At 39.9% G+C, this 23663-nt stretch overlaps 1 protein-coding gene across 3 annotated transcripts; it reads left to right on the top strand.

Annotated features, from left to right (window-relative positions):
• The first annotated feature begins 18 nt into the window (after window positions 1–18).
• CEP57L1 (centrosomal protein 57 like 1) lies at window positions 19–23629 on the top strand. 3 transcript variants are annotated; one of them, XM_080616127.1, is made up of 13 exons: window positions 19–140; window positions 10581–10717; window positions 10785–10922; window positions 12713–12857; window positions 14331–14510; window positions 15093–15211; window positions 15626–15742; window positions 16034–16111; window positions 17879–17977; window positions 18721–18798; window positions 18904–19133; window positions 20796–20940; window positions 22922–23629. In XM_080616127.1, the coding sequence occupies exons 4-13, from the start codon at window positions 12716–12718 to the stop codon at window positions 23150–23152; spliced, it is 1419 nt and encodes a 472-aa protein (XP_080472253.1). In that variant the 5' UTR covers window positions 19–140; window positions 10581–10717; window positions 10785–10922; window positions 12713–12715; the 3' UTR covers window positions 23153–23629. The 3 variants fall into 3 exon arrangements, with proteins under 3 accessions (XP_080472253.1, XP_080472252.1, XP_080472251.1); XM_080616126.1 differs by lacking the exon at window positions 22922–23629 and adding an exon at window positions 19337–19514 and having other exon boundaries at window positions 10817–10922; window positions 20796–20923; XM_080616125.1 differs by lacking the exon at window positions 22922–23629 and adding an exon at window positions 19337–19514 and having other exon boundaries at window positions 20796–20923.
• Window positions 23630–23663: the final 34 nt, after the last annotated feature.

Here is a 23663-nt window from a genome sequence, read left to right as displayed (position 1 = left end):
GGATGTGTAGTCCGGCCAGAGGGCGGCCCTGCACCCGATGTGGATAACTACGCGTCCCGGCAGGCAGCGCGCAGCGGGCCCGAGCCCAGCCGGAGCTGCCACCGCCGTGCGGTGTCAGCGCCGCAGGCTGCCGAGGGAGGGTAAGAGAGAGCGGTCGCCGCCGTTTCCGCACAGGCTGTGCCCGTGGTGGTGTTTCGTTTTGTGTGTGTTGCACCGCAACAGGTTATCGGGAGCAGGTAGCTGGCTGGCAGCAGCCAGGAGTAAAGCAATGCCGGTCGTGGGCTTGCCTCAGAAATTTGTATTGGCAAAAAATGCGGCAGACCCGTGGTTCTAGCCACTGCAAAGGCTTGTCAGGTGTGGGCTGCAGCAGAAGCCTTTGATGTAGCCTAAGTAAACATACTGTGGAGCTCTCATCCATGTATATTAATACATGAAGGGAGTTGCAAAGACAATGAAGCTAGGCTTTTGTCATTGACAGGACCAGAAGCAGTGGGCACAAACTGAAACACAGGAGGTTCCCTCTGAACTAAAGCAAACGTTTTTCTGCTGTGAGGATGACTGAACCCTGTGTGAACCCTTTGCCTAGAGAGGTTGTGGAGTCTCCATCCTCGGGGATATTCAGAAGTCTATGCCCTGGACATGGCCTTGGGCAACCAGCTGTAGCTGGCTTGAGCAGGGAGGTTGGACCAGATGGCCCTCAGAGGTCCCTGCCAACCTCAGCTACTCTATGATAAAGTAATCTACCACCAAACAGGCTGGTATTGGTGTTTCCCTAGCTTTTCCTGCAGGGAAAAATGGCACTTTTTTGATAAGGTTAATTTTCAGCCAAATCACTTCGTTGATCCAATTCACCTCTTAGCAGAGAGGAGGAAACAAAGGCAAAACCACCTGTTTGCAGCTGTCACATTAAAGCAGTCATAAAACCATAATTCTGAGTATACTGAAGGGCAAAAGAATGCTTGCGAGGAAATTGGAAACAGGAATCAGGCCTATAGGATCTTGCAGAATTCTTTCAGACTTCTCAGGTACACATTTACTTCTCTAAAATTTAAACCTCAAAACTGAAGTTAGATGGAGAAGCAGCAACTCACATACTACTAAAAAACACATTTCTGAGTCCAGGAACAGCGCCTGGACAGACTCACTGATACCACCCATCAACAGCTTTAAAGAATTTGGTTTCTTCATCTGACATTCCTTTTGTTTTCTGGCACTGTTTCTCTAAAGCTTGAAAAATAAGTGTCATTCTGTCATTACCTGAACCTTTCAAGGAAGACCAATCTCTTTTTTCCATAAAATGCTTTCTACAAGTAGTCTGCACTGCCCTTGTTTGGCAGCATGGACAGGCCTGGACTGCTTCATGCAGCTGCTTCCTGTAGGCCTTTGGCACCCTTGTGAACAATATATCTACTGAAATCATCACTACCTGTAATAAATGTGAGTCTTGACTTCTCTAAGCACTCAAAGCCTCCACCCATCGTAACTGATGGGTTCAAAGAAAATAATTCTGCCAGTGCCTTTTATGTTTTTACATCAGCTACGACTTAAGTTTCCTGTCCTGTTCTGTCGTCACTCGTTATGGTCTCCCAGTTTTCCTGTGAATAGGCATATCATGTACGCTTGCTTTATTTCTATGTTAATCTTGGTCTTAAGAAGTTGGATAGATCTCCTTTTTCCCATGATAAGTTTGCACTTGTGGGGTGTCTCTGGCAATGGCTGCATACATCCAAGATATATAAAGTCAACCAGAATCATAACTGAAGCGTTGGTATTAGACTTTGGTACAGCTAAATTCCCACACTGAATGCTAAGATTGATTGAAAGTCACGGCAGAGCCTTTTATCTTTTAGAAGTTGTTTTTTCCACAGTCTGCAAATGAACCCTGCCTACAGGAAACAGATTGTGAAACTGGCTCCAAGGCCTAAACTTCAGATTTCAGCCCTTTGTTTTATAGATTTTTAATGTAGTACTTGGTAATGGGGATGGAGGTGGTTTTATTTTTTCCAAACAAAATCTCTGCAGTTTTCCAATACCAGGTCAGGCTCCTGTATGTGCTGCAAGACACTGTGGAAATCAAGGTCAAAGGCTACCAGTGGAATTAATCAGAGCCTGAAGTAAGGGGAATGTGTTTGTTTGATTTGTGTGTTCACTGACTGAGGTTAATATGCTTGTTTTTGATCCCTAAAGAATGGATAAGAGAAAGGCAGAATTATGAAGGAAACAATCTGGCAACTCATCCAGTGTTACCACATTTGAGTTTCTAAAATGATAAGCTGAAGAAAAACAAATTTGTGGCTGTTTTAAACCTCAGTATTTCCTTCCTTGATGATTTATCAACTTCCTTTTTTTTTTTTTTTAACTAGATAAGGACTTCTGTAGCCATATGCAACAGCAGAATTATTTCTTGATAATGCAATACATAATAGTTGTATCTTTTCTAAAATGTAAGATCTGAATTATATTTACTTTTTAAAATGTTTTCCAGTTTCTGTATGTCACAAAACAGCACTTTACTGCAGAATACACTTAGCCAATTACTGGAGAACTAGTAATAACACAGTGAAACTTGTGTAACTTAGAAGGAACTGCTTTTTAAATTAGATAACTTCAGCTGCTTTCATTTACACCTAGTTTTGTTGAGGCTTGTTTCATTCCAACTAGTAAATACCAATAAATATTTCTTCTAAAAGTTCAAATCCCCTCTTAGAGCTGTGTATTGGCATGTTGCCACCATAAGTGGGCACTCCACAGTGTTTAGTACATTTTTTCTTCGTAGCAGCTCTCTGAAGAAGCAAAGTTCTGTGACTCCTATTTTGCAGAGAGACACCAGAAAGCCAGAGGCTACTCTCCTCTACTGTCTTTGAAGCCAGGCCCAAGCTTGGTGTCAAGCCCAGACGCATGTATCATCCCACAGATTGGCCTCAATGATTGAGCAAGCTACAGCATAAGATGTGGGAGAAAGCATGGACTTGGTTTACTTCTGAGCACATGTTTGTACATCTGCCATGCGTTCTGGCCTGTTGTGCCAGAACCCTGCCTCCTTAGATGTCACAAATGCAGCAGGGATGGGCAAGTGAGTCACTGGCTTCTTTTTAGGAGACCAAATTTTTTGAGCAAAAAGACTGTAAAATAGTTTTATGCTGAAGGGTGGGTTGCTTTGAGAAGAGCTGAGTTATCATGTGCCAGAACTACAGGTCACTAAAAGTCCTGCTGTACTTTGCCAAATCTCTGACTATACACCATTTAACTGTATAAATGTAGCCTAAAAAGACTAAGGGCTATACTCCAGAAAAGAGTATGGGTAAACTAAAAATTCAGATCCGAAAACTCCGCTTAGCAGCCACCTAAATTCTGTTAGTCTGTTTCTGGATAGAAAACAAGCTGGTCATCTTGGCACCTTTGTGCCCGTTTGTGGTCTAGGAAGTATGTAGAGCAGTTCCAAAAGAGGTCCAGCTGAGGGGAACGTCTCTGAGCTCAACAAGTCAGGTTCTTCTGTTATAGCCACAGTTGGCTTCAGTGCTCAGCCATATTCGGTAGAATGCACATTGTCAGTGCAGTAACTCAGCAATGATAGAATTGGCTTTTAGCTCAAAGGGATTTACATCAACAACTTCAAACTCCCTGGAGAGTGTCCCAGGTGCTCAGAAGGACTGCAAAATGGAAGGGGAGCATTCATCACCTCAACTGTTGAAGTTGTGTCCCTATTAGAAAGGATGGCAAATGTATGACACTGGTGTGAGATAGAAGGAAGGAGACACAGGGAACTGTAGGCATTTACGCTGGGTTTCTGGTAGTTATTCCCAAGCCAGTGCTGGTTTTTATCCAGGAACTATTTACTACAAAAATGTGTAAGTAAAACCCAGGACACTTTCAACAACTAGGAGAGAGAGACACATCTTTGTTTTACTCTGTCTTTTGCCTCAGCTGCTTTCTCCTTGTCCTAGACTCTCACACGCCTTTCTGAACAGGGTCTTAACTTCAGACGAAAAGGTGGTGACTCCCCATTTCCTTCCTGCTCGTCTTCCTCGCTGTCTAGTATGGTGGTCAGGGAGGCAGCATGAATGCTTCCCAGGAACTCCCACTTCCTGGCCAATGCTTTAACTCCGAGGTAACAGCATAGGGAAGATGGACACTATTTCCTCCAGCTACACTTTAAAGGAAAATGAACATTGCTTATTGGAAATTTTTTATCTGCTGACAGCCCAGTAGGCCTTTTAAACACTTTTGGCAAGCTGTCTGTTAATACAAACCTTGGTGATTTCCAGTAATAACACAAAGAAATATGTTGTGACCAGCAGCCACATGAAATGAAGTCATATACCAGAGAAGCTAGAGAAGATACAGGAACTCTATTCATTGTTCTGAAGAACAGATTTGAGCACTCACTGCTAGAAGAGGACTCCAAATTCTGAGTCCCAAGAGGAAAAAGGTGCTAAGTGCTAGTGTAGGACTTCACACACATCTAAATTGATAGAGTTTCCCACACAGCTTTTGTTAGCTTCTCTCTGAGCATGCTGCTTGTTTTGGCCGTATACCTGCACTTCTTTTACATAAAGGGAATGTAAGCCTATCACTACCAAACTCAGGATTCAGCAATGAGGCTGAAAGGCTCAGGCATCCTGGAACATCAGTCCTAGTCCCATCTCTTGGTGATTTATTAAGGTCACACAGGCTAGCAAGAATTCAAGTCAAGTTCCTAGAGATTCACTAAATTACCTTGCAGTCAGAAACTGTACATCTAGTTAATAGGGGAGGAATGTCTCTTAAATAATTTGTAATCAATTTAAGTTAGTTTTATATCTGCAACATTGTGCAGGAGTTCATAGCATCGTATTCAGATTTTCTTTGCATCTCTGAAGTCATGGAAGTTTAAATATACAGATTACATGAAACAAGGATTCTATTGCATGGCTCTGAACATTGTAAGTTTTCCCAGACAATTTAGGGCAGAAGTAGTGATAGACCATTTTTGAGTACTCATTATATACCATATGATATACAAACTATTTGACATTAATACGTAGGTTATTGTGCCTGTTCAGGATGCACAATGTAGATGTGTTGGAGTTGCTATGAATATTCTGAGTCATGTAAACAGATTAAATTATTTTAAATTATTCTTCAACAAAATAGGTCTCCAGAATAAGATTGAGGACTCACTCTGACTCAGATTTGCTTGCAGATTTTCTGCATCTTTAAAGACTCATCTGTTGCCGAGAAGAGGTGACTTTGGGAATCATTTCTTGCCAGGAGTGAAACATCTTTTCCTTGTCAGTACTTTTTTTTTTTCTTCATTCTTGTTCTTAGGTTGCCTGCTGTATAAATGCAGAATAGAGTTCTTGTTCCCCACCAGGTGCCTAGCTATCAGCAGCACAGAATGATTATATGAAAAAAAAAAAAAAAGTAGGGGTGGTAGTAGGTAAAAAGAAACAAATCCTATGAATAACTACCCTCTTTGTGTTTCTCTGCTTGTCCCTGCCATGTTCTTCTAGTTATCTGGCTAAAAATCTACCTTCTACTCCATCTTCATGAAGTAGGAGTTAAAGGATGTTGGATGAAGAGACTGACACTTTCCCTGAAAAAGTATTGGTAAAAACAGAAGTTTACTTTGAAAATAAGTTCCAAGGAGACAGTGAGGACACAATCTGTCTATTTCATCTGCCTAGAGGGCAAGTTGCAATGTTCAGAACTATCTTTCAGTGATCCCGTGGAATATTTGAGACGTAAAAGGTGAAAATTATCATGCAGTAGAAGTGTTCACTGTGAATGAGTCAGTACCCTACCTCATGTTATTTCTTCACTACGATTGTCATTTCAACCCACTCTTACATTTGCCCCACCCTACCCTAATATGTCTTTTTGCATTTGCCCCTCTAATCTCTTAATTATTCTGCCTGTACATAGATACACAGTCTTCTATTCTGAAGATACCCTTGAAAACCTTCCCTTTCCGCAACAGCAAAGTCTTTTTTTTTAATCAAAAGTCAAGAACCAGAGCCAGTAATTTCCTCTTGCCTTCCAATCAGGACACTACACACTTTGCTTTGCTCTCTAGAAAGCTGTGAGAGCTGCTTCCAATCTAATGAGCAAAAGCAGATTTTTTGAGAAATGACCAAGCTAAGCAAACTACATATGGAAGAGCATGATGGCATTATCAGCAGAAAATAACAGTGGGGAGAAAACGTAATTTTTTACATTCTGCATGTAGAGGACTGAGGAGAGCAACTTCAATTTCCACATCAGTCAGTGTACTATGAGCAAACAGCATCTGTTGAAACTGGGTTCTAAGTATGAAGGGAAAAAACTTGATAGTTATTCCCATGTGGGAAAAATAATTGGATCTTTTTACTTTGTAAAAAAAAAAAATAAAAAATAAAAAGACAACTTTTTGTGTTGGAAGAGAGAGTAGGAGAAAAAGAGTACCAAAGGGAGAAGAGCAAGCAACAAAGCTATAGGATGATGTAAGTACAATGAAAAAGAGAGGTGATGAGGGAGAAAAAGCAACTATAAGACGGGGGTGGATAAAAGGAGAAGATACGAGGAACAGTACTAAAAGGGAAGCAAGAAAGTATGTTAGTGGCCATTGATAGCATTTGGGTTTGTATTTCATGCTTATTACAAAAAGATTATATTTAATTACTTTGGACTGATTAAAGACTTAGAAAGGTAAATATTTTGATAACACTAGCTTTCATGCTAATGTAGCAATTGTTACTGGATAGGAATTTGTGGTCTTGCTCCTCTGAATGCTAAGTTCGGTTATCATTTGCTCATCCAGGTTAAAGAAGTTTGCAACAACTCTATTTCCCCACAGAGTATTGAATCTGAGTTTATCATGCACTTATGAACGAAAGCCCAATTTAATGAGGAATTGAGTCTGCTGTGCTCATTAAAGAAAACAGCAAAGCTCTAATGGCATTATGACCCAAGTTTGCTTTATTCCTAAAAATCCTGTCTTTAAAAAAATCTGTTTTTTTCCCACCCAGTTATTTCTTTGCCTTGTTCCTAAAGTACTTAGAAAGAAAATGGAATGACTTACACAACTCTTTTTTCTTCTCTTTTGTCTCTAGCAATGACAAACTAGAGAAATATCAGTATGGATGCTTATAAGGTCTCACACAATGAAATAAAAGCCTTAAGAAATTTTTTTCTTCATTGAAATACAAGGTTTTATCATACTTCACAGTACATACAGTGTCATGAAAAAACACAATATAATTTATTTTCCTTTTTTTCCAAGACTGAAAAAAAAAAGATTATATGAAAGTTCTGCATTTGAATTGAAATTCAGAAATTAATAGGTTTTGTTATGGTAGTGCCAAAGAAGAAACCAATCATTTAACCTTTATATATCCAGTTCTGAGACTGTCAGTTTGTATGTCACAGCTTGTACAGCGAACTAATTCCCATGGATCTGCCTGTGTAATTTTTTTAAAAAATTCCCAAGTTCCTTGATTTCTCTAACAAATTTTAGTCATTTTTTCTAAACTTATTTACAGTGGGACTTGACAGAACTTAAAAACACATTAAAATGCTTTATTGATTCAGTGAGGTTTCACTTCCTATTAGTTTTGCAGCTGTCACCATTTTGTTTCTAACCCTCTTAGATTAAAGAAGGCACAGGAGTACCTGTTACTGAGATAATGTCCTGAGTAAGGTCATATGTTTCAGGCTGATTAAAGCAGTTGTGTCAGGATGCTACAGACTGGGTGTTCCCAAACCAACAATGCAGTTTGCCTACAACATTATTTATTTCTTTTTGTCAGTGGAAAGGCTGTTCTTTGTCTGGCGGGAATAAGGCTGAAAGAGAGTTGCAGCACAGCTAGTACAGCTGACCAAGCTTTTTCCCTGGTTCTCAAAGGAAAATGAAAGGGTAAAAAACAGACCAATTTGGATTGTGTCATGAAAATGGCCTCTCACATAACCTTTCACCAGCAAGGCTTGGCTTGAATAGACAAAAGCAGCAGCCAGCATTCTGGGAGTTTCTTGGTATAGCCTGTGTTGGGGCAAGTCTTAAAAATTTCTCTTATGTCAGATAAACAGTGAATCATTCCTTGATTCATCTGAAACTTTGTTTTCAGTTATGAAAAAACCCACTATAAATTGTGCATGCCCAGTGGGTCAGGTCAAAAGATCGGTATCTTTGTATTGCTTTCTGAAAAATGCTTTGATCTGTTTTTTTCTTTTTCCTTTTTGAAGGTGCTCTGACAGCATGTTTTTGGTTCTAAAAGGTTGCCCTCACAGTGATTTTGAATGAACCAGGGTCTCTGTGAGATAACAAACATTCAAGAATTTAGTGGAAGCATCCCTTACATTATCACATTATTGCTGTAGTGTATATCTTTTGGGAAACTGTTAAGCCAGAATTATTCCCTGAATCTGCAATAGTTCACAGTGGAAAAAAACTTCTCCATATGCTGCTTTACAATATGGGACATAACTATATATGTAGGAAAATGGTTTTGAACTTTTTAACATCAGAGAAAATTTTTTTGAAACTTTTGATGATGTGGCTAGGAATAAAGGGAAGGAATGGGGAGGAGGAGGATGAGGAAGTCACAGCTGGCCTTTCTGTAACATTTAGGATTTCAGTGGTGTTCAATAACTCTCCACTGCTGACATGCTTACTTGTGCTAGACAGCAGTAACTAAAATGTCAATTGATTTTTACAGCAACCTGATCCAGTACTCTGGCACTCAATGCAGGCCACATTCTGCAAAAACAAATATAAACAGTGTAAAGGTAAATCACATTAGTACTTACATGACCATGATGAAATGGGAAATTCTGTTTGTCTCAAGGTACCAAACTCCAGCTTGCTTGCTCTCCTCTGGGGCATTAAAGTCACATATACAGGTATGGATCTGATTGTGGAATTGCTTTCTAACAGCCGTTGTGCAAACTCGCTCCCAGCCTGCATGTGATGGTGAGCCAACAGGCAGAAGTGGTCCCACTGAAGGGACCAGCGCTGCTCATGCTCACATCCCAGGGGTGAGCACACCAGCTGCAGCAAGGTAGGAGGTAGGCAGTGTAATTGCATTAGTGAAGTGCTTTTACAGAGCAGTTTGCTATGCCTGGCACCATACACAGGGTTGCAGCTGTGTGGCCCTGCACTCCAGGAGCCTCCTGGCTCAGGCTTGGAGTCAAACAAAGGTGGCTTGGCCAGGCTGATGGTTAATGGCAAGCCCATGGTCAGCATTGAGTTGCCCCATGTTTGTTGCTGCATATGTATGTACTTTGTGGGTTTCTGTGTAAATAACACTGAACATCTGAGCATCACCACTGCATCCACCAGCACAGGCTGGGTCAGTTCTGGTTAAAAAATCCAAAGGACCGATGCTGATTCCAGATGCACAGTGCAAGTGCTTCACCCAACTCACCACAGCAGTGCAGGCTACTGGGGTGGGAGAGAAATATTTTTTCCTTCTTCTTTTCCTCCAACTCGCTCTGCCATAAGTGGGGTATTTTGACAGCCTCTGTTTAATATGCATACTTCTACCTTGGCTGGTCCCCAGGCTCAAGTGAGTGCACTAATTTCCTCAATGAAGGATTTGTCTAAACAACGTGGTTTGGCTGCTTTAGCGAGTGTTGTTCAAGTGCTAAATTCCCCTAAGCCTCATACAAGCCTTAGTACAAACATCACTATTGGGGAAGCAATATCTGCTTTAAAGCACCTCTCTAGGGCTGTATACCATCATCCACAGTAGCATGGAATAAAAGAGTGGTAGGTTAAGCTGGCATTGTATTCGGGCTGTGTAAGCATTTTTAGAAAACAAACTTGTCTGTGATGGTTTTATAGAAACTTAAATACTTGTGAGGGAAAAAGTTGATGGCAGGACAGTTGACGTCCAAACATACGTCAAGCTACTTAATTATTTCCTGATAGGTTTCTTGTCCTAGTGGCCTGAAAGTGTCCAGGATGTTTGGTGATGTCTTGCTGATGTAGAGTGACTTGGTCCTTTTCCTGGCCCATGTTCTTCCCTGCAGACTGCAGTGTTGTAGCCATTACTCCTGTGCAGGATGGTTGTTATAAACTATATTTACTGGCTAAGATATTAAAGGACTCATCTCCACCAGAGCACATCTACTAGAGTAATAACACTGACAGAGCCCCTAAGCACTATAGCAACCATCCCCTCAGTGTCTGCGTCTGAGAAAGCTGTGGCAGAGCAAGGCGTCCGTAACTGTGTCCACAGCAAGGGTTCTGCAAACACAGGTGTCTTGGTCATGCGGTGTTGTATTCCTTCACGCCCCTTGCTAAGCCTGTGCTCTTAGGAGTAGCTTGAGGAGCATTCCCTCCAGCTGCAGGGTGCATATTACCCTCTGCTATGCTGGCAAAGTCGGGGTTTTTTTATACTGAAGTCTATGCTGTATTAGCTGGATCATTATCACCGGGGCTGGTGAGCTGGCCTCTTTCACTTTCCTCTGGCTTCACTTGCAGAAGAAAGGGGTTTGCTTCCCTTTCTCCTGAATAGAGTGTCCCCCATGTTCCTTCACCTTTGCATTACTGATCTTGACCACAAACTCTAAAACTTTCTGGTGCTTTATTCCCTCCCTCTCTTATTCATTATTTGCTTCAGATCACCGCCCTCCTTCCAACTGTCCACAGACTCATCTCCTTGGAAACGGCAGAAGTTGTTTATGTGAAAGTCATAAGGAAACTAAAGCAGCTGCAGGTGTGCAAGGAAGCCATGTTCCACTGGAGGGCATAGGAAAGGTGAGTCTCCACTTATTCTGACTGACAAAAGGTTAGATGGCTGAGGAAAACCCACCTTCTTCCTCAGGAGTTTCCAAAGTTGCCTTCCTCTGTTCACAGGAGCAGTGCAAAGCTCATTGCATGCACATGTGTGCATTTATATGGACCCTTTTTTGATTGTCTTTCATCACCAACATGTAGGGGTTGAGAAGCAGTGGGAAATTTGGTAAGTCTTGCTATTTCTTGTTTTGTGGAACACTCTGTTGGTGCACCATACCATGCCAGGCCCATCTCCACTCCTGTCTTGACCCTGTAACCCCCTGTGTGGCCACAGGGCTTTCCCATCCGTATCTTGTGATTTCTGCTGCTCCTTGCTTTGTGCCCTTCACTGCCACTGCCGCCTGTGCTGTTGGAAATGGCCGGTACACCTGCCCGGCCTAGCTGGCTGTTACCGGTCGGCTGTCCCTGTGCAGTGTTTCCCAGTCCTCCAGGACAAAGCTGTGCAGGCCTATGAACAGCCTGTGTGGCCACAGATGTGGCAGGGTCACCAGCTGGGACCTCTTGCCAGTGATGGTGGTGTGCCTGGCTGCCTGCAGTTGCAGACAAGCGGCCTGGGCTCAGGCAGGAAGACAGCAGGGCCCCATGGGGAGGTCTGTTGTGCAAGGGTAGCCTGGGCAGCTCCCCTTTTGTGGGTCTGGGTGGGCCATGCTGTGCCGGTGGGGGGGCATCCTGAGCTGTGGGATTTGCCCTGGGAGTGTTAGTCCCTAAGTAAAGAAAACCCTGGCGAAGAGATGCCTGTGTCAGCATCTCTGTAATGACAGCTTGGAGGAGGAAGGAAGGATTTCTGTGTAGCTTTGGTTGTGTGGATGGTGGTATGGACAGGTGATATTTGTTCTCTCTTCCACAGCCTCTGAAACAGTGCTGGGAGAGCTGTTCCTGGAAACTTTTTTCTGTTATCAGAAACTTTTTTCCCTGCCCACCCAATATGAATGGTTTTTCCTGGGGTGTGCTTCATCAGCAGGTTCCAGTCTTGGTTTGGGTTTCTTCCTTCTCTTACTAGATACCTGCTTTGGGTGACTTTCTTGAGAACTAGTGTCTGTAAATAGCCTTGCCCACATGAGAAACCTGTTCCAGTTGCATGCCTAGTATTTTAAACTCAAGGGATACCATAGTTATATCATTGAACCTTCAAATAAGCTGGTTTTCTATAAGCTGAAGCTGTATATAACTCTTAATTTCTTACACTGTATCAAGTGAAATGCTTGGTACTACTTTACTAGGTACCTGCTGTGTGATTTAAAACTTGCTTTAACTTCCTAGAGGTTGTATTAAACTAAAGCACTTTCTGCACTTTCACTGTCCATGTCTTGAGTGTCAAAAAAATCACTATGTGACAGGGTGTAAACTATCTTCAAATGTGATTCTGATAAAATAAATATTGTGAAAAGAGAATGGAAAACTAGGACTTAATACATACACTTAATAACAGGGAGAATGTTGGGGATATTGCATATTAAATATCCTTTTGTTATCTCAACACTAAATGTGGAGAACTATACCTTTGTTATTTATTATATGTAAAAAGATAGGCAGTAGAGCAGTAAGAAGGCTGCAAAAGAAAACAGACTGTAAAACTTGGAATGCTTGCTCTGCAGGGACTACTGAATGGGAGATACTGAAGTTTAAAAAATAGATAATATGAAATGTTAATCCTTGGCTTTAAAAGGACAAAAATCAGTAGAAATTATTAGCACCAATCTTGGAAAATTTTGGGTGGTTGAGGAGAGGTATGTTTAATGCTATGAAAGGCATCATTTTGGAATTGCATTAAAATGCAGGATTCATCTGAGCATCTGTGGTGTTTTCTGGGTTTGGGGTTTTTTTTTTTAAGTATTATTTTGTTGCACATGATCTGGTTTGCTATGAACAGGGCCAGGGACAGCACAGTGACATACTTTGAAAACTGCTGCATAGTCTGTTAAAGATCTAATAGCTTTAAATAGCTCTGTTTTACAGGCTATGGATTCCAAATCAAAGAACAGTTTCATAGGAAGCTTTCTTCAGCCACCAGATAGGATGCTTCCTGCAGGCTTTGCTTGTACAGAATCAAAAAAGTTGGCAGCTGTTGGTGGTGACAGGCCTTCTATCTCCAATGACCAAGGTAAAGCCAAAATATGTCCTTAAAGTGTTCTTTTTAATTGTTTCATGTGAAATCTCTTGAGAAAACTCCCCGTTCTGTTTTACTTAGTTCAATGACTTACTGCAATTACCAGACTGACATTGAGACAGGATGTATATGTGTCCTGCGGGAGCAGTCCCCCTGAAGTCATATGTCTGGAATGGAAACTACTGCAAGTCTTCTAACATCCTCATAAACTTTGGCTTTGAAAATTGTTTAACTTAGAATTGTCAGACTTCCTCTAAAAGCAAAGGAAAATGCTTCAAACTCAGCAGAAGCAGTTAATGACTTCAAATACAGCAAAAAAAAAAAAAAAAAAAGATAATTCGTATGGTAGTACACTGACTTGAAATTGGCTTTGTGTAGTGCTATTAGACCCCCCTCTAGCTTAAAATCACTTCTAAGGTTATTTGTGTGGAATGACTCCTTGGGAGAACTTTTGAATGGCACAGACTCCCAAGAAAGTTAGCAGCATGAAATGTAGTCTCTTTGAAATACGGATCTATTATGGTTGTCATGTGCCTTAATGGGTGATTACTCTCTGGAGCTTACCAGAAAATGCTTGGTGGTTTAGCATATCTGGAGAGCTCAATGAATCACAAGGATACCATGCTTGGGTTTGCTATCACGGACAACTTCACAATATTGCACAGCCTATGTGTGTGCATGTGTTCATTGTTCTTCAGTTGAAGAATATGTGACTTATGTAGTAATCTTTTGTCATACAGAGTTTGGGCTTTTTGGATTAAAATGGACAGTTTAACACTATGCAGCTAAGTGCTTAAGTAAGGAAAAGTTTGGCATGCCAATAGAAAGATGGAAAAAGATCTTTTTGCTCTCTGGTTTCTGCCTTTTTTTTTTTCTAATTAATTATAATGGGCCTATGATAAGCTGATGAGAGTTGTTATGGAGCTAGCAAAATTTGCTGGGTATTCCTTTACTGAGAAAATTGGTACTGGGAAACTATTAAGAATTATATGTCAGAAAAGAAGCTTGAGTTGTTAACCGTATATGTCTTAAACTTACAATGGTGTGTGTACCTTTTGGAGAGCTAGTAGACTTTTCCTGTAGCTGAAATTGGTTTAAAGAGTCATCAAATACAAGAAACTAGACACTGAATCATTAGCTTTTGAAACAATAAGCTTTTTAAATGAATCATCTACTAAAATGCCCCTTTGTATCTGATTTCCCCCCTGACCCAAGTCTGTTTTAGTTTTTTCAGTCTGTCCCCACCAGTTGCGTTACACCAAAACTTGTGACCTAACTTTTTTTAACTCATTTGGAGTGAAAATAGTTTTGCTCATAGGACCTGTGCTTTATACCTCAGTTATGCAGTAAACATACCAATTTTCTCCCAGAATAGTTCTCTATGTGTTAGTGTGCTGCCTGGGAATATAATTCATTTTATGAGTGATCCTGGGAAGATCACTCATAAATTGAAGCACTGTTTGCTAGCTGTAGTGGCAGCCATGAAAACTCTTCAGGAAAAGATGCACCGTCTACAGTTGGAGAAGTCAAAAGCTGAAGATAATCTGTGCAGCCTCTCCATAGCAGCTGCTCAGTATAAGAAGGCAGTAGAGCATGAATCCTACAAAAAGGACACAGCACATGAAGAACTGATGCAACAGAGGAAAGGTATTTCTCTTGAGTGATAAGGTGTATCTACAGCAACTCCAAGACTGCATAATCCAGGGAGTGTTTGTTTTGACAGACTTCTAAGTAATGCACTCCCTTTTCTTTTTTTTCTTCAGAACTGGGGAGGGGCAGGAACTTGATATCTCAATAAAGTTGAAATATTTTTTTGCATACATTAACCAAGTATTGCGTAACCCATAAAGCTATTTTAGACCATAAGTAGATTTCAGGTAGCATGTTTAACTCCTACAATAAGCAGGCAGCTGCTTATGTGTATTACACTGCTAACTTGAGAAAAGTGAGGAGAAGGGAAGAAACAAAATTCTGGTTAGATATCTGCTGATATAAATCAAAGTAACTGCAGTGCTTACACCTTTGGAATCCAAATTAGGAGCTAGCTCTGGAAAAACATTTTGATTCTCATGTTTTATATATAAAATGTATCTTAAACACATGACTTGTTCAGACTAACAAAACTTTTCTTGCATATTTTGAAGACAGAGAATTCCTCGATGAAATGACAGACTGCCTAACTGTGTAACTACCATTGCTGTACTGAATGTCTTTTGTTTCTCCCCATAGATGTAAGTGTGCAGTTAAATGCAGCACAATCCCGCTGCTCCCTGCTGGAGAAACAGCTGGATTACATGAAGAAAATGGTCTTCAGTGCAGAACTGGAAAATAAAAGAGTTTTAGAACAGGTGAAGCCCTTTAACATGGTAACAAAGTAGTAATGTGGTTAAAAAGTGTAGAGATGTGTAAGATCTGAACTTCTTCATAGACATAATTTTTCCTCAGCTCTGATCAGCATGCTACCAAACAGAAGCATTTTACTGTCTGACTTGTTGATGACAACCATTCAATGAATTGTATGAAAGACTCCCTAGGTGGAACTGCTAATGAGCAAAACCATACTAATACTTGCACATGTGGTAGACAAAAAGGCTGCTGGAAACTTGAGTCTTCTTTGTCTGCCTGGTGTTTTTCATCACTTAGCAATTTAAGAAATATGAAATTTAAACTAGTTAAACACCTTAGGGTAGTGTGTTTGGGTTTTTGCTGCCTGAAACAATTTGAGTCAGCTGCCAACTCCATTATTGCTTACTTTTTTCTAGGCCCAGCTTCAGAAAGAGGAAGATCAGAACTGGTTGAAACTGCATGCAAAACTTGAAAAGCTTGAAATGCTAGAAAAAGAATGCCTTAAACTTACTGCTACTCAGAGAATTGCAGAAGTAAGCATGCATGGAATGAGAGTCTGAATGTCCTTCATTTGATATAATTTGTATGTCATACTTTTAATAGAACTAAGTTTTGCAAGAGTTTCCTCTGTTAAAGCTAAAGATTATAAAGCATACCTGACTGAATGCCACGCTGGCTTCATTTGCATGAGTATTTTTTCAGTCTGGGCTTTAAAAATTCCTACAGTCCTGCTTTATCCCAGATTACAATTGCAACCTACTTCAGACTTCTGATTCAGCATGGCAAACTGAAGTGTGACTAATCATTCTTGCCTTCAAATGCAGGACAAGATCAAACGCTTAGAAGAAAAGCTTTGTGAAGAAGAGCATCAGCGTAAGCTAGTACAAGACAAAACTGCTCAGGTAGACTGAAAAGGTTTTATTTTATCTTATTTTTTATGACTGAAGAATTCTATTGTCTGCCTCAAATACCCTTTTTAATTACATTAAACTGCACATGTTTATGATCCAGGCAGAACTCCTGGAATACTACCTAAACCACTTATAAACTACATAGTATAAAGCTTGCTAGGTGAATTGCATGTCCCAGTCAAGGAGGATTATACTTGGTTTTGTATTAATAATGCAGTTCATCAGCCTAAAAGCTGCTGTAAGTGATCTGGGTAGAAAATTAGTTTCTAGAGAATCTGCAACTAAATCGGGTAACCTTAACTTACAGTAACCAGAAAGTGGTCATATAAGAAACCTTATACCCCAAGCAAGGTTGGTTATTCTGTTTGTTTTCCTCTTTCTGCTCAGATCTGCTGAAATATAATATATTGGACTATACATGGAAAAGTCTTTAATCAGTGATTCTGTTACATTGTTCATTAAGTGAGAGCTTGAATAATTCATTATTCTGTGAGGCTATAACCAATTTGTTGGACCACCATCCAAGAGAGGAATATTTGCCAAAGAAAGCAAAATCAAAGAAACCTTTTGTTAAAGGGACAAAGTAGTAGTATTCCAAAACTCACTTCACTGAGAAGTACCAGCCATTTTAAAAAGAGAGCAGTTGTAGTGGCGTTCTCAGAGCTAGAGGGGGATGGTGCAAAGCTGAAGAATTATATTGGAAGAACATAGCCATAAGCAGAGCTGACAGATTAAATTAATTCATCACTGCTGTCAGTTTTTATACCTCATCCAAGGACGATGGGCTTTCATCAGTCCAGGAAGCTTGAAATAAATCGCAGATTGTAGCCCAGGTATCTGACCACCTCCAGAATTCAGAAGAATGACACAGTTGAAAACTTGCAGGTTTTGGGCTTCCTGCTTCAGCTGCTTGCTGGTGCAGAGCAGAAGGCCTAGCTTGGAGATTTTATCTCCTGAGAAATATAGTAAGAATGACTTTCACAGATCAGATAGTCTGACTTGAACAGTAGTATAAACATTTGCTCAAGAAAGGACTTAGGTGTAGTAAACCAAGTCCTAAACTAGTATTAGTACCATCTTAGTTCACTGTAGGATGGATTTAGGTCTGCTGGATCTGGGTTGGGAAACATAGTGTGTGGAGTGGTTCACTTCCTTTTGATGACAGAAAAGCCAGAATTACCTCATTTTTGTGATGGACCTCCAGCATTGTTTAGCTGGAACTATTACACATGCCAAAATGAAGTCCTAGTCCTATGTTTGATTGGGAATGGCTGTTATCCTGTTTATCATAGGACTTTATGTCAGCTAAACTGGAGAGCAATCTGAGGATTGTCCAGCAGGTTTGACATCAGTGTCACGCAAGTGTGCTCAGTTCTCTCTGCCCCCAGAATGTAAGATCCAAATGTTCGTATTATTTGGATTTTATGATCAGATTCTCAGCATGTGGCAGGATTGGCTTATCTCAGTTGCTGGTTGTCACAGTGGAAAAATACAGCTGCTGCAGCTGAATTTAAAATTGAGGACTTCTAAGATAGAGCAGAAGATCTGCCTGATACCCTGCCATTTGAGTAATCCATTCAGTTTTTAAGTGTATTTTATGTCTTCTTAGCAGGGCAGTTAATAGTGCCCTTAATTGGTTCTTATCATCTAATCCATGAGAACCTTAATTGGTTCTCATCCATGAAAGAGGGAATTAATTAAACCATGTGGTTTCATACTTCTAATATTACATTTTTTCTTTGTTGCTTATTCCCACAGCTCCAAACAGGATTTGAGATAAACAGAATTTTGTTGTCTTCAGTGACATCTCAAAATGAACCTAAAAAGGAAAACCTGAAGAAGAAAAAAACTAAGAAGGTAACATGAAAGTTTTTATTACCATACTGTTGCTGATAGTATCTGACTCAGAGAGAGATTGGAATTCATGAAAAATGCTTATGTAAGAGGCACTTGGTGTGTTTGCTGCACTTTACTCCATTTCCAAAGGAAAACAGTGCTGAATACCTCTTTGGTTTTGTTTGCTGGGGTTTTTTTCCCCTTTGATAATTAAGATGGTGCTAGGGCTGGTAGGTAACACCTCACTGGAAAACTTTGCCTTACCAGCCCGACAGTAGCCTTTGTTACACTCTCAGCTGCCACTCCCCATGTCCTGTCTTAGCTACCTTTCAGTTTATCTGGCAAGATCAGTTTCCAAAGCAATTTTAACTAGGCATCTTAAGATGGTGTGTTTTGAGGGGATTGCTGAAATCAAGAGCATTCATTTTGTAACACGTTACAGATCAGTCAAAATTTTGCAACTGTGGTTTTGCAAAATTAAGTAAATGATGTTCAGTTTCTTTAATGTCAACCTAATTGTCAAAATATCTGCTAAATGCATCTGGAGTAAAGTTTTCTTGTCTTGGCTGTTGAAAAGTACTACTCTTTCCACTTACAGGTGGGAAATTATTTTTTAAACCAGAGGGAAACAAAGGTGATACATTTCACTGCTTGTTTATTTGAATTTTACTTATTAGGGGAAAGAAAAAAAGGAAAAAAGTTCAAGCTGTTTGGTCACCAGTTTGGAATTTCTTGTGTTACTTTTTCTGTCTATCTTATGGCAGAGAAATCCTACAGTGAAGAAAATGCACCTTTCACAATTACATGTAAGGGCTGGTGAACTACCTTTTGTGGCTGGGAAGGTGAGTGAAACCAAATCTCGCTAAATTAGCACCTACAGTTTGAATAAGTCTCTTTACTGTAATTGTTAATCACTTATGCAAGCCACTTAATAATTCTGCTTTAAGTCTGTCAGCTCCAGCCATTCTGTTAGTGCAAATGTTCAAAGTGTGTTGCACATTATGAAGCATCGCAATCCATGTACCTCATCACGAAGCCAAGGAGGAGCTACCTCTGGGATTTCAGGACACACAGCCCTTTCAGAATCTGTATCCTCTTGTTCTGCATCACCTACTGCCACCAGAAACCTTTCTGACCTTCAGTTGGCCATACAAGATGAGCCGGGCCAAATGAGCTTGTGAGTACTCATCCCTAATGTTATGAGTAAAAGTGACTTCAGTGGTAGCCCTGTGAAGCTGCAGGTGTGTTATAATTGAACCTGGCCTGTTTTAAGTATAGGACTACTTGTTGACAGAGTGGCCTGAGCAGCGCTAACTGGTAGGATTTTTCTCATTCAAAAAATTCTTTCTTTCCTGGTGTTTAACTGATCCTGTGAGCAAGCGACACGCTCTTCAGCTGGGTTTTCCTGCTTCCACATCCTGTACTTAACCAAGCCACTACCGATGTAACAGCTGCAGCAAGTGAAAAGTCTTTCAAGCTTGTGCTTTTCAGAAATCTTGAACATATTCTGAGATCTACGGAGTAGACCAAGAATGTTCTCCTGGAGAAGGTTGCAAAGGTGATGTTAACGTTGAGTAGGCCTGCAGCATGCAATCAGTCTGGGTGGTAGAATAGGTTAGTTCAACTGTGGCAGGATGAGGCCTGTTACACAACGTGTAGACTACTCCTTTCTACTCACTCTTTCTGCGTTCTCTCCATACGTGGGTACCTGATGGGTTTTTGTTGATGAGACAGTCTGGTGTTCATACTCTTTCCTTCTTGATAGCAGAAGAACTTGCCAGTCCTGTAAGGGGGTTGTGGAAGAGGAACACTCTCCTGCCAGAAAGTGGGCAGGGTGTGGAAGAAGCTTACTCATTAGATGGGAGTGTATATATCTTTCTAGCCATACAAGTAAATGTGGATTACAACAGCATCTTCTGAGGCATTTTCTTAGGCATCTTCCCGTTAATGCAGGCTTGTAGGCCAAAGCTATATAGCTGGTCATAGGAAACATGTCAACATGAGCTGTGGTTTGAACAGAGGAGGATGTGTTGGTTAAACCAGCTAGGGTGTCCACACTGATTTGAAATCCTTGATGTGGCAAAATTTAAACTGGCAACCAATCTCTTCTTCAAAAAGCAATGTTCGGCTTACTCATGGTAACTCAAGGACAGGCATTATGCTTTTTTATAGCAACAACCAGTTGCTTCAATTAACCCGTCAAGGAGCAGCACTTACTCAGAAAGCAGAAAAGAAGCTGTGACCTTTGTAAAAAGATTATCCAAGAGAGTATCTCTGGTTTTTGCTAGTTCAAATATCTAGGTATCACGGATATAATTGTGTATGCACTATTTCTTTTAATTAAGCTGGTTAAATTAATTAACCAGCACACTTCACTGCAAATCGTTTTGAGAAGAATATTTTAATTTGAATAATCTGTCAGGAAAAACTGTAATTTAAATGTACTAGTTTAAACAATACTTTTCTGTATTAAATTAAGCTTTCAAAGTCTGGACTAAATTGAACAGGAAGTGAAAATACCATACTGCATAGCTGTTGTTCACTTTCTGAATTCTAATTTTGCACACTGTTTCACATGTAGTTGTTTTGGCTTGGCAAGAGGGAGGAATAAGATGCACATCAGCTACAAATGTGGAATAAGCAAATTAGTGGAAAAACTTTTCTGTTTCTGGTGTGAATATATTCCACATTAATGTGTATTGTATGAGAGGGTAAATCATGCTAAATTGATGTACTTCGGAGAAAATGGCTAGCAACTCCTGCAATACACTGAAAATATTGGAAGACGTCTCAGAGACCGTATCATGAATACTTTGTGTGCTATTCTTGTCTTTAACAGTGAGCATCAAGAACTTCTGAAGCAGATACAGGAGACTCAAAACTCCAAAGTTCGTGAACACCTAGAACAGGAGCTGGATTGCCTTGTAAAACAAATGGAGATTAAAGGAAAACAAATATCCAAGCTGAAAAAGCATGAGGCTACTGTAAGAATAAAATGTAAACTCTGGGTAGTAACACACTAGTAATACAGTAGTGCTACAATTCTGCCTCCTGTTGTCATTAACTAGAGTGTCACTGAAATGCTTAAGCCATGGTGTTCAGTATGTGTGTTTATAATTAGGCACTAGCTCAGTGTTCTTGTACCTCCAATTCCTTCTTTTGATCAAGAAAAAATGCTTACAGCTTGCAGCTAGGAATGTATGCCAGAGGGAAAGCTTTCTGCCCTGTGGCAGTTCTGCAAAACAGAGCTGGGTTGCTCAGTCTGTCAGTTCTGCTCACTGCATTAAGACAAAACGTTGAGATTTCATTCCTTTGTCTCCTGTCACTTTGGGGAATGAGAAAATAGAAGCTATAGGTCCCATACAAACTGTATTAGATGTCTTTTATATTACTGAAATATTGAAGCTTTTTATTAACCAAATAGTCTGTTGACCACAGCTTCTCCAAAATCATAGCCAGACACATCTTTCAGTTTTGTTTAACTCCTAACCTGTATGCATTCTATCAGTATGTGATTTAGAGCTATAGAAACATAAAGCCAGAGAGCTTTTCATACATGCCCGTATAAGATCACACTTCTGTAGATGAACAGCTCAAAGATAAAAATGCAATCCCTAGTTCTGTCTGACAGTTTTCTGTTCTTCCATCTTATGTTTCCAGATAAACAGACTCATCTAAGAACTTTGCTTATACAGGAAACAAAACAAAACTGAGTGAGACCTTACAAAAGGGAGAGGCGATAGTTAATTTAAATCTGACCAGTTTTATTCACATTCATTCTGTGATAGATTTTACTTACTCAAATCTTTTACTGTCCACCTAACTGCAAGCACAGACATGTTAAAGTAGAATTGTCAGAGTTGCATGTTAGCAATATGGACAAAGGACACTGACTGTTGCATCTTCACTACCTCTCCTGGCAATGTCAACTGTTTTTTTGACAAATCTTTGGTATTCTTGAGGAGCCAACAATTACGGTGTTATTCCTTGCCTCAGAATCTTTCTGACTTCATCCTCCAGGAACCTTAGACAATGGACAAACAACCGCACCTTTGTTTATTCCTTTTGTATATCTTTATGGCTACAGTCTGCCTTCCTTTTCAGAAGATGAGAAGAGGAATAGCACATAAAATGTGGTGCAGCCTTGTTGTCATCCTTGCCTATTATCAGCCTGCAGATCTGCTGGCAAGTTATCTGTGCCCTTGTCGGACCATACACCTTAGGGTCATGATGTAAATAGCACATTCTTTGTCTTTGTCTGATTATTGTTCATCATGCCCAGGTTATCGATTCATATTTCTGCTTTTAGAACCTGTCACACTAAAAATGCCATAGTCATCTCTGTGTTTTACAGTTAATAATATGTTCTAGAATGCAATACAAGCTAACTATTTTTAGAAATTGACTTAAAGCATAAATTGGCATGTGGAATGCTCCCAGCCTAATTTTATCTTTGTGAGTGACCTTTTTATGCCAAGTGCAAGTCAAGACTAATTATTTCTCATTACAAAAACATTCTTCATCAATCAACTCTATTTATTTTGTTTTCCAGTTTTGTTATGAGGCTTAGAAGTAGGCTGCTTAGATACAGTAACCAGTAATAAAGAGTGTACATTTTATAGGTTGGTTGGGGAAGAGGTTGGTTAGGGTTGTACAATCTGAAATGGAAAAAGACCATTGTAAATATAAATTGTTGACCAATGGAGTTCCATCTCTCTCAAGCAAGCATTTTTACCTTAAGGAGTTCAACAACCTATTAAGTGTGGGTGAGGTCAGTTTTCTGTAGTGCTTTCTGTTACAGTGAGACAACTGTGTGCAAGATTAGTAGGTTTCAATTTTCTTTTTTTTTTTTTTTTTTTAAATGTTCCTTAGACATCTTTAGTTTGGAGTTTAGCAGTTCAGTAAATTCTACAGCTGTAGGTCTTCTGAGTATGTAATATTCTGATCAGTAATCTTTTTTCCTAGGTGCAGAAATTAAAGAGAAAAACTCACAAATTGAAGCAAGGGGCAGCTCAGGTCAAACTGAAGTGTGATGACCAAAAGGAAGCAAAAGAGATTGCAGTCACTGTAAGGAAATGTATGTGTACATTGTGTCCTGGGCAGAAAAGCAGAAGCTCTCTTCAGCTGCTAAAAAATGTACAGAAACTTCAGTCAACACTGAAAAAAGGTGGTATCATATGGGAACAACAGTTCTGAAGTTTACTGTGTTTTAAGTTTTTAATTTCACAAAACACCTTTAAAAAATAAAATAGATATAGCATAGATATAGATACACATTCCAAACTGCCTACTCACTAACAGGCAAGTTTGTTCACCTCAGAATTAACTTTCATGCAGAGTAGCTATAACTCAACTACACTGACTTGTAATAAAGTGTTTTAATGGATTAATGAAATGCTTACTTGTTAACTCGTATAATGAAATTTTATACTTTTTTTACATTTAGAATAGTATGCCATCTTTGGTGTCTCATTCCCCATGCTGCCAAGGGGATACTCAGAGCTTACTTTTAGAGAATGACTTGCGCTACTGATTCTGTTCAAATAAAAACAGTAGTTTTCCTTTTCCCTAAAAACTGAAGATTCAGATCATTGCAACTAAGGCAGAAGAAGAGGTATTATCTCTTATTTATATATGTTTTCATTATAATTAATGTTATTACTCTATAAGTGTTATTGACAGTTTTAGGGACATGTAGGGACTGGCA

This window comes from Psittacula echo (assembly GCF_963264785.1).
Source record: "Psittacula echo genome assembly, chromosome: 4".
Lineage (NCBI taxonomy): Eukaryota > Metazoa > Chordata > Aves > Psittaciformes > Psittacidae > Psittacula > Psittacula echo.
The sequence above is the reverse complement of the archived record's forward strand: the minus strand, read 5'-3'. Positions and strand labels throughout refer to the sequence as shown.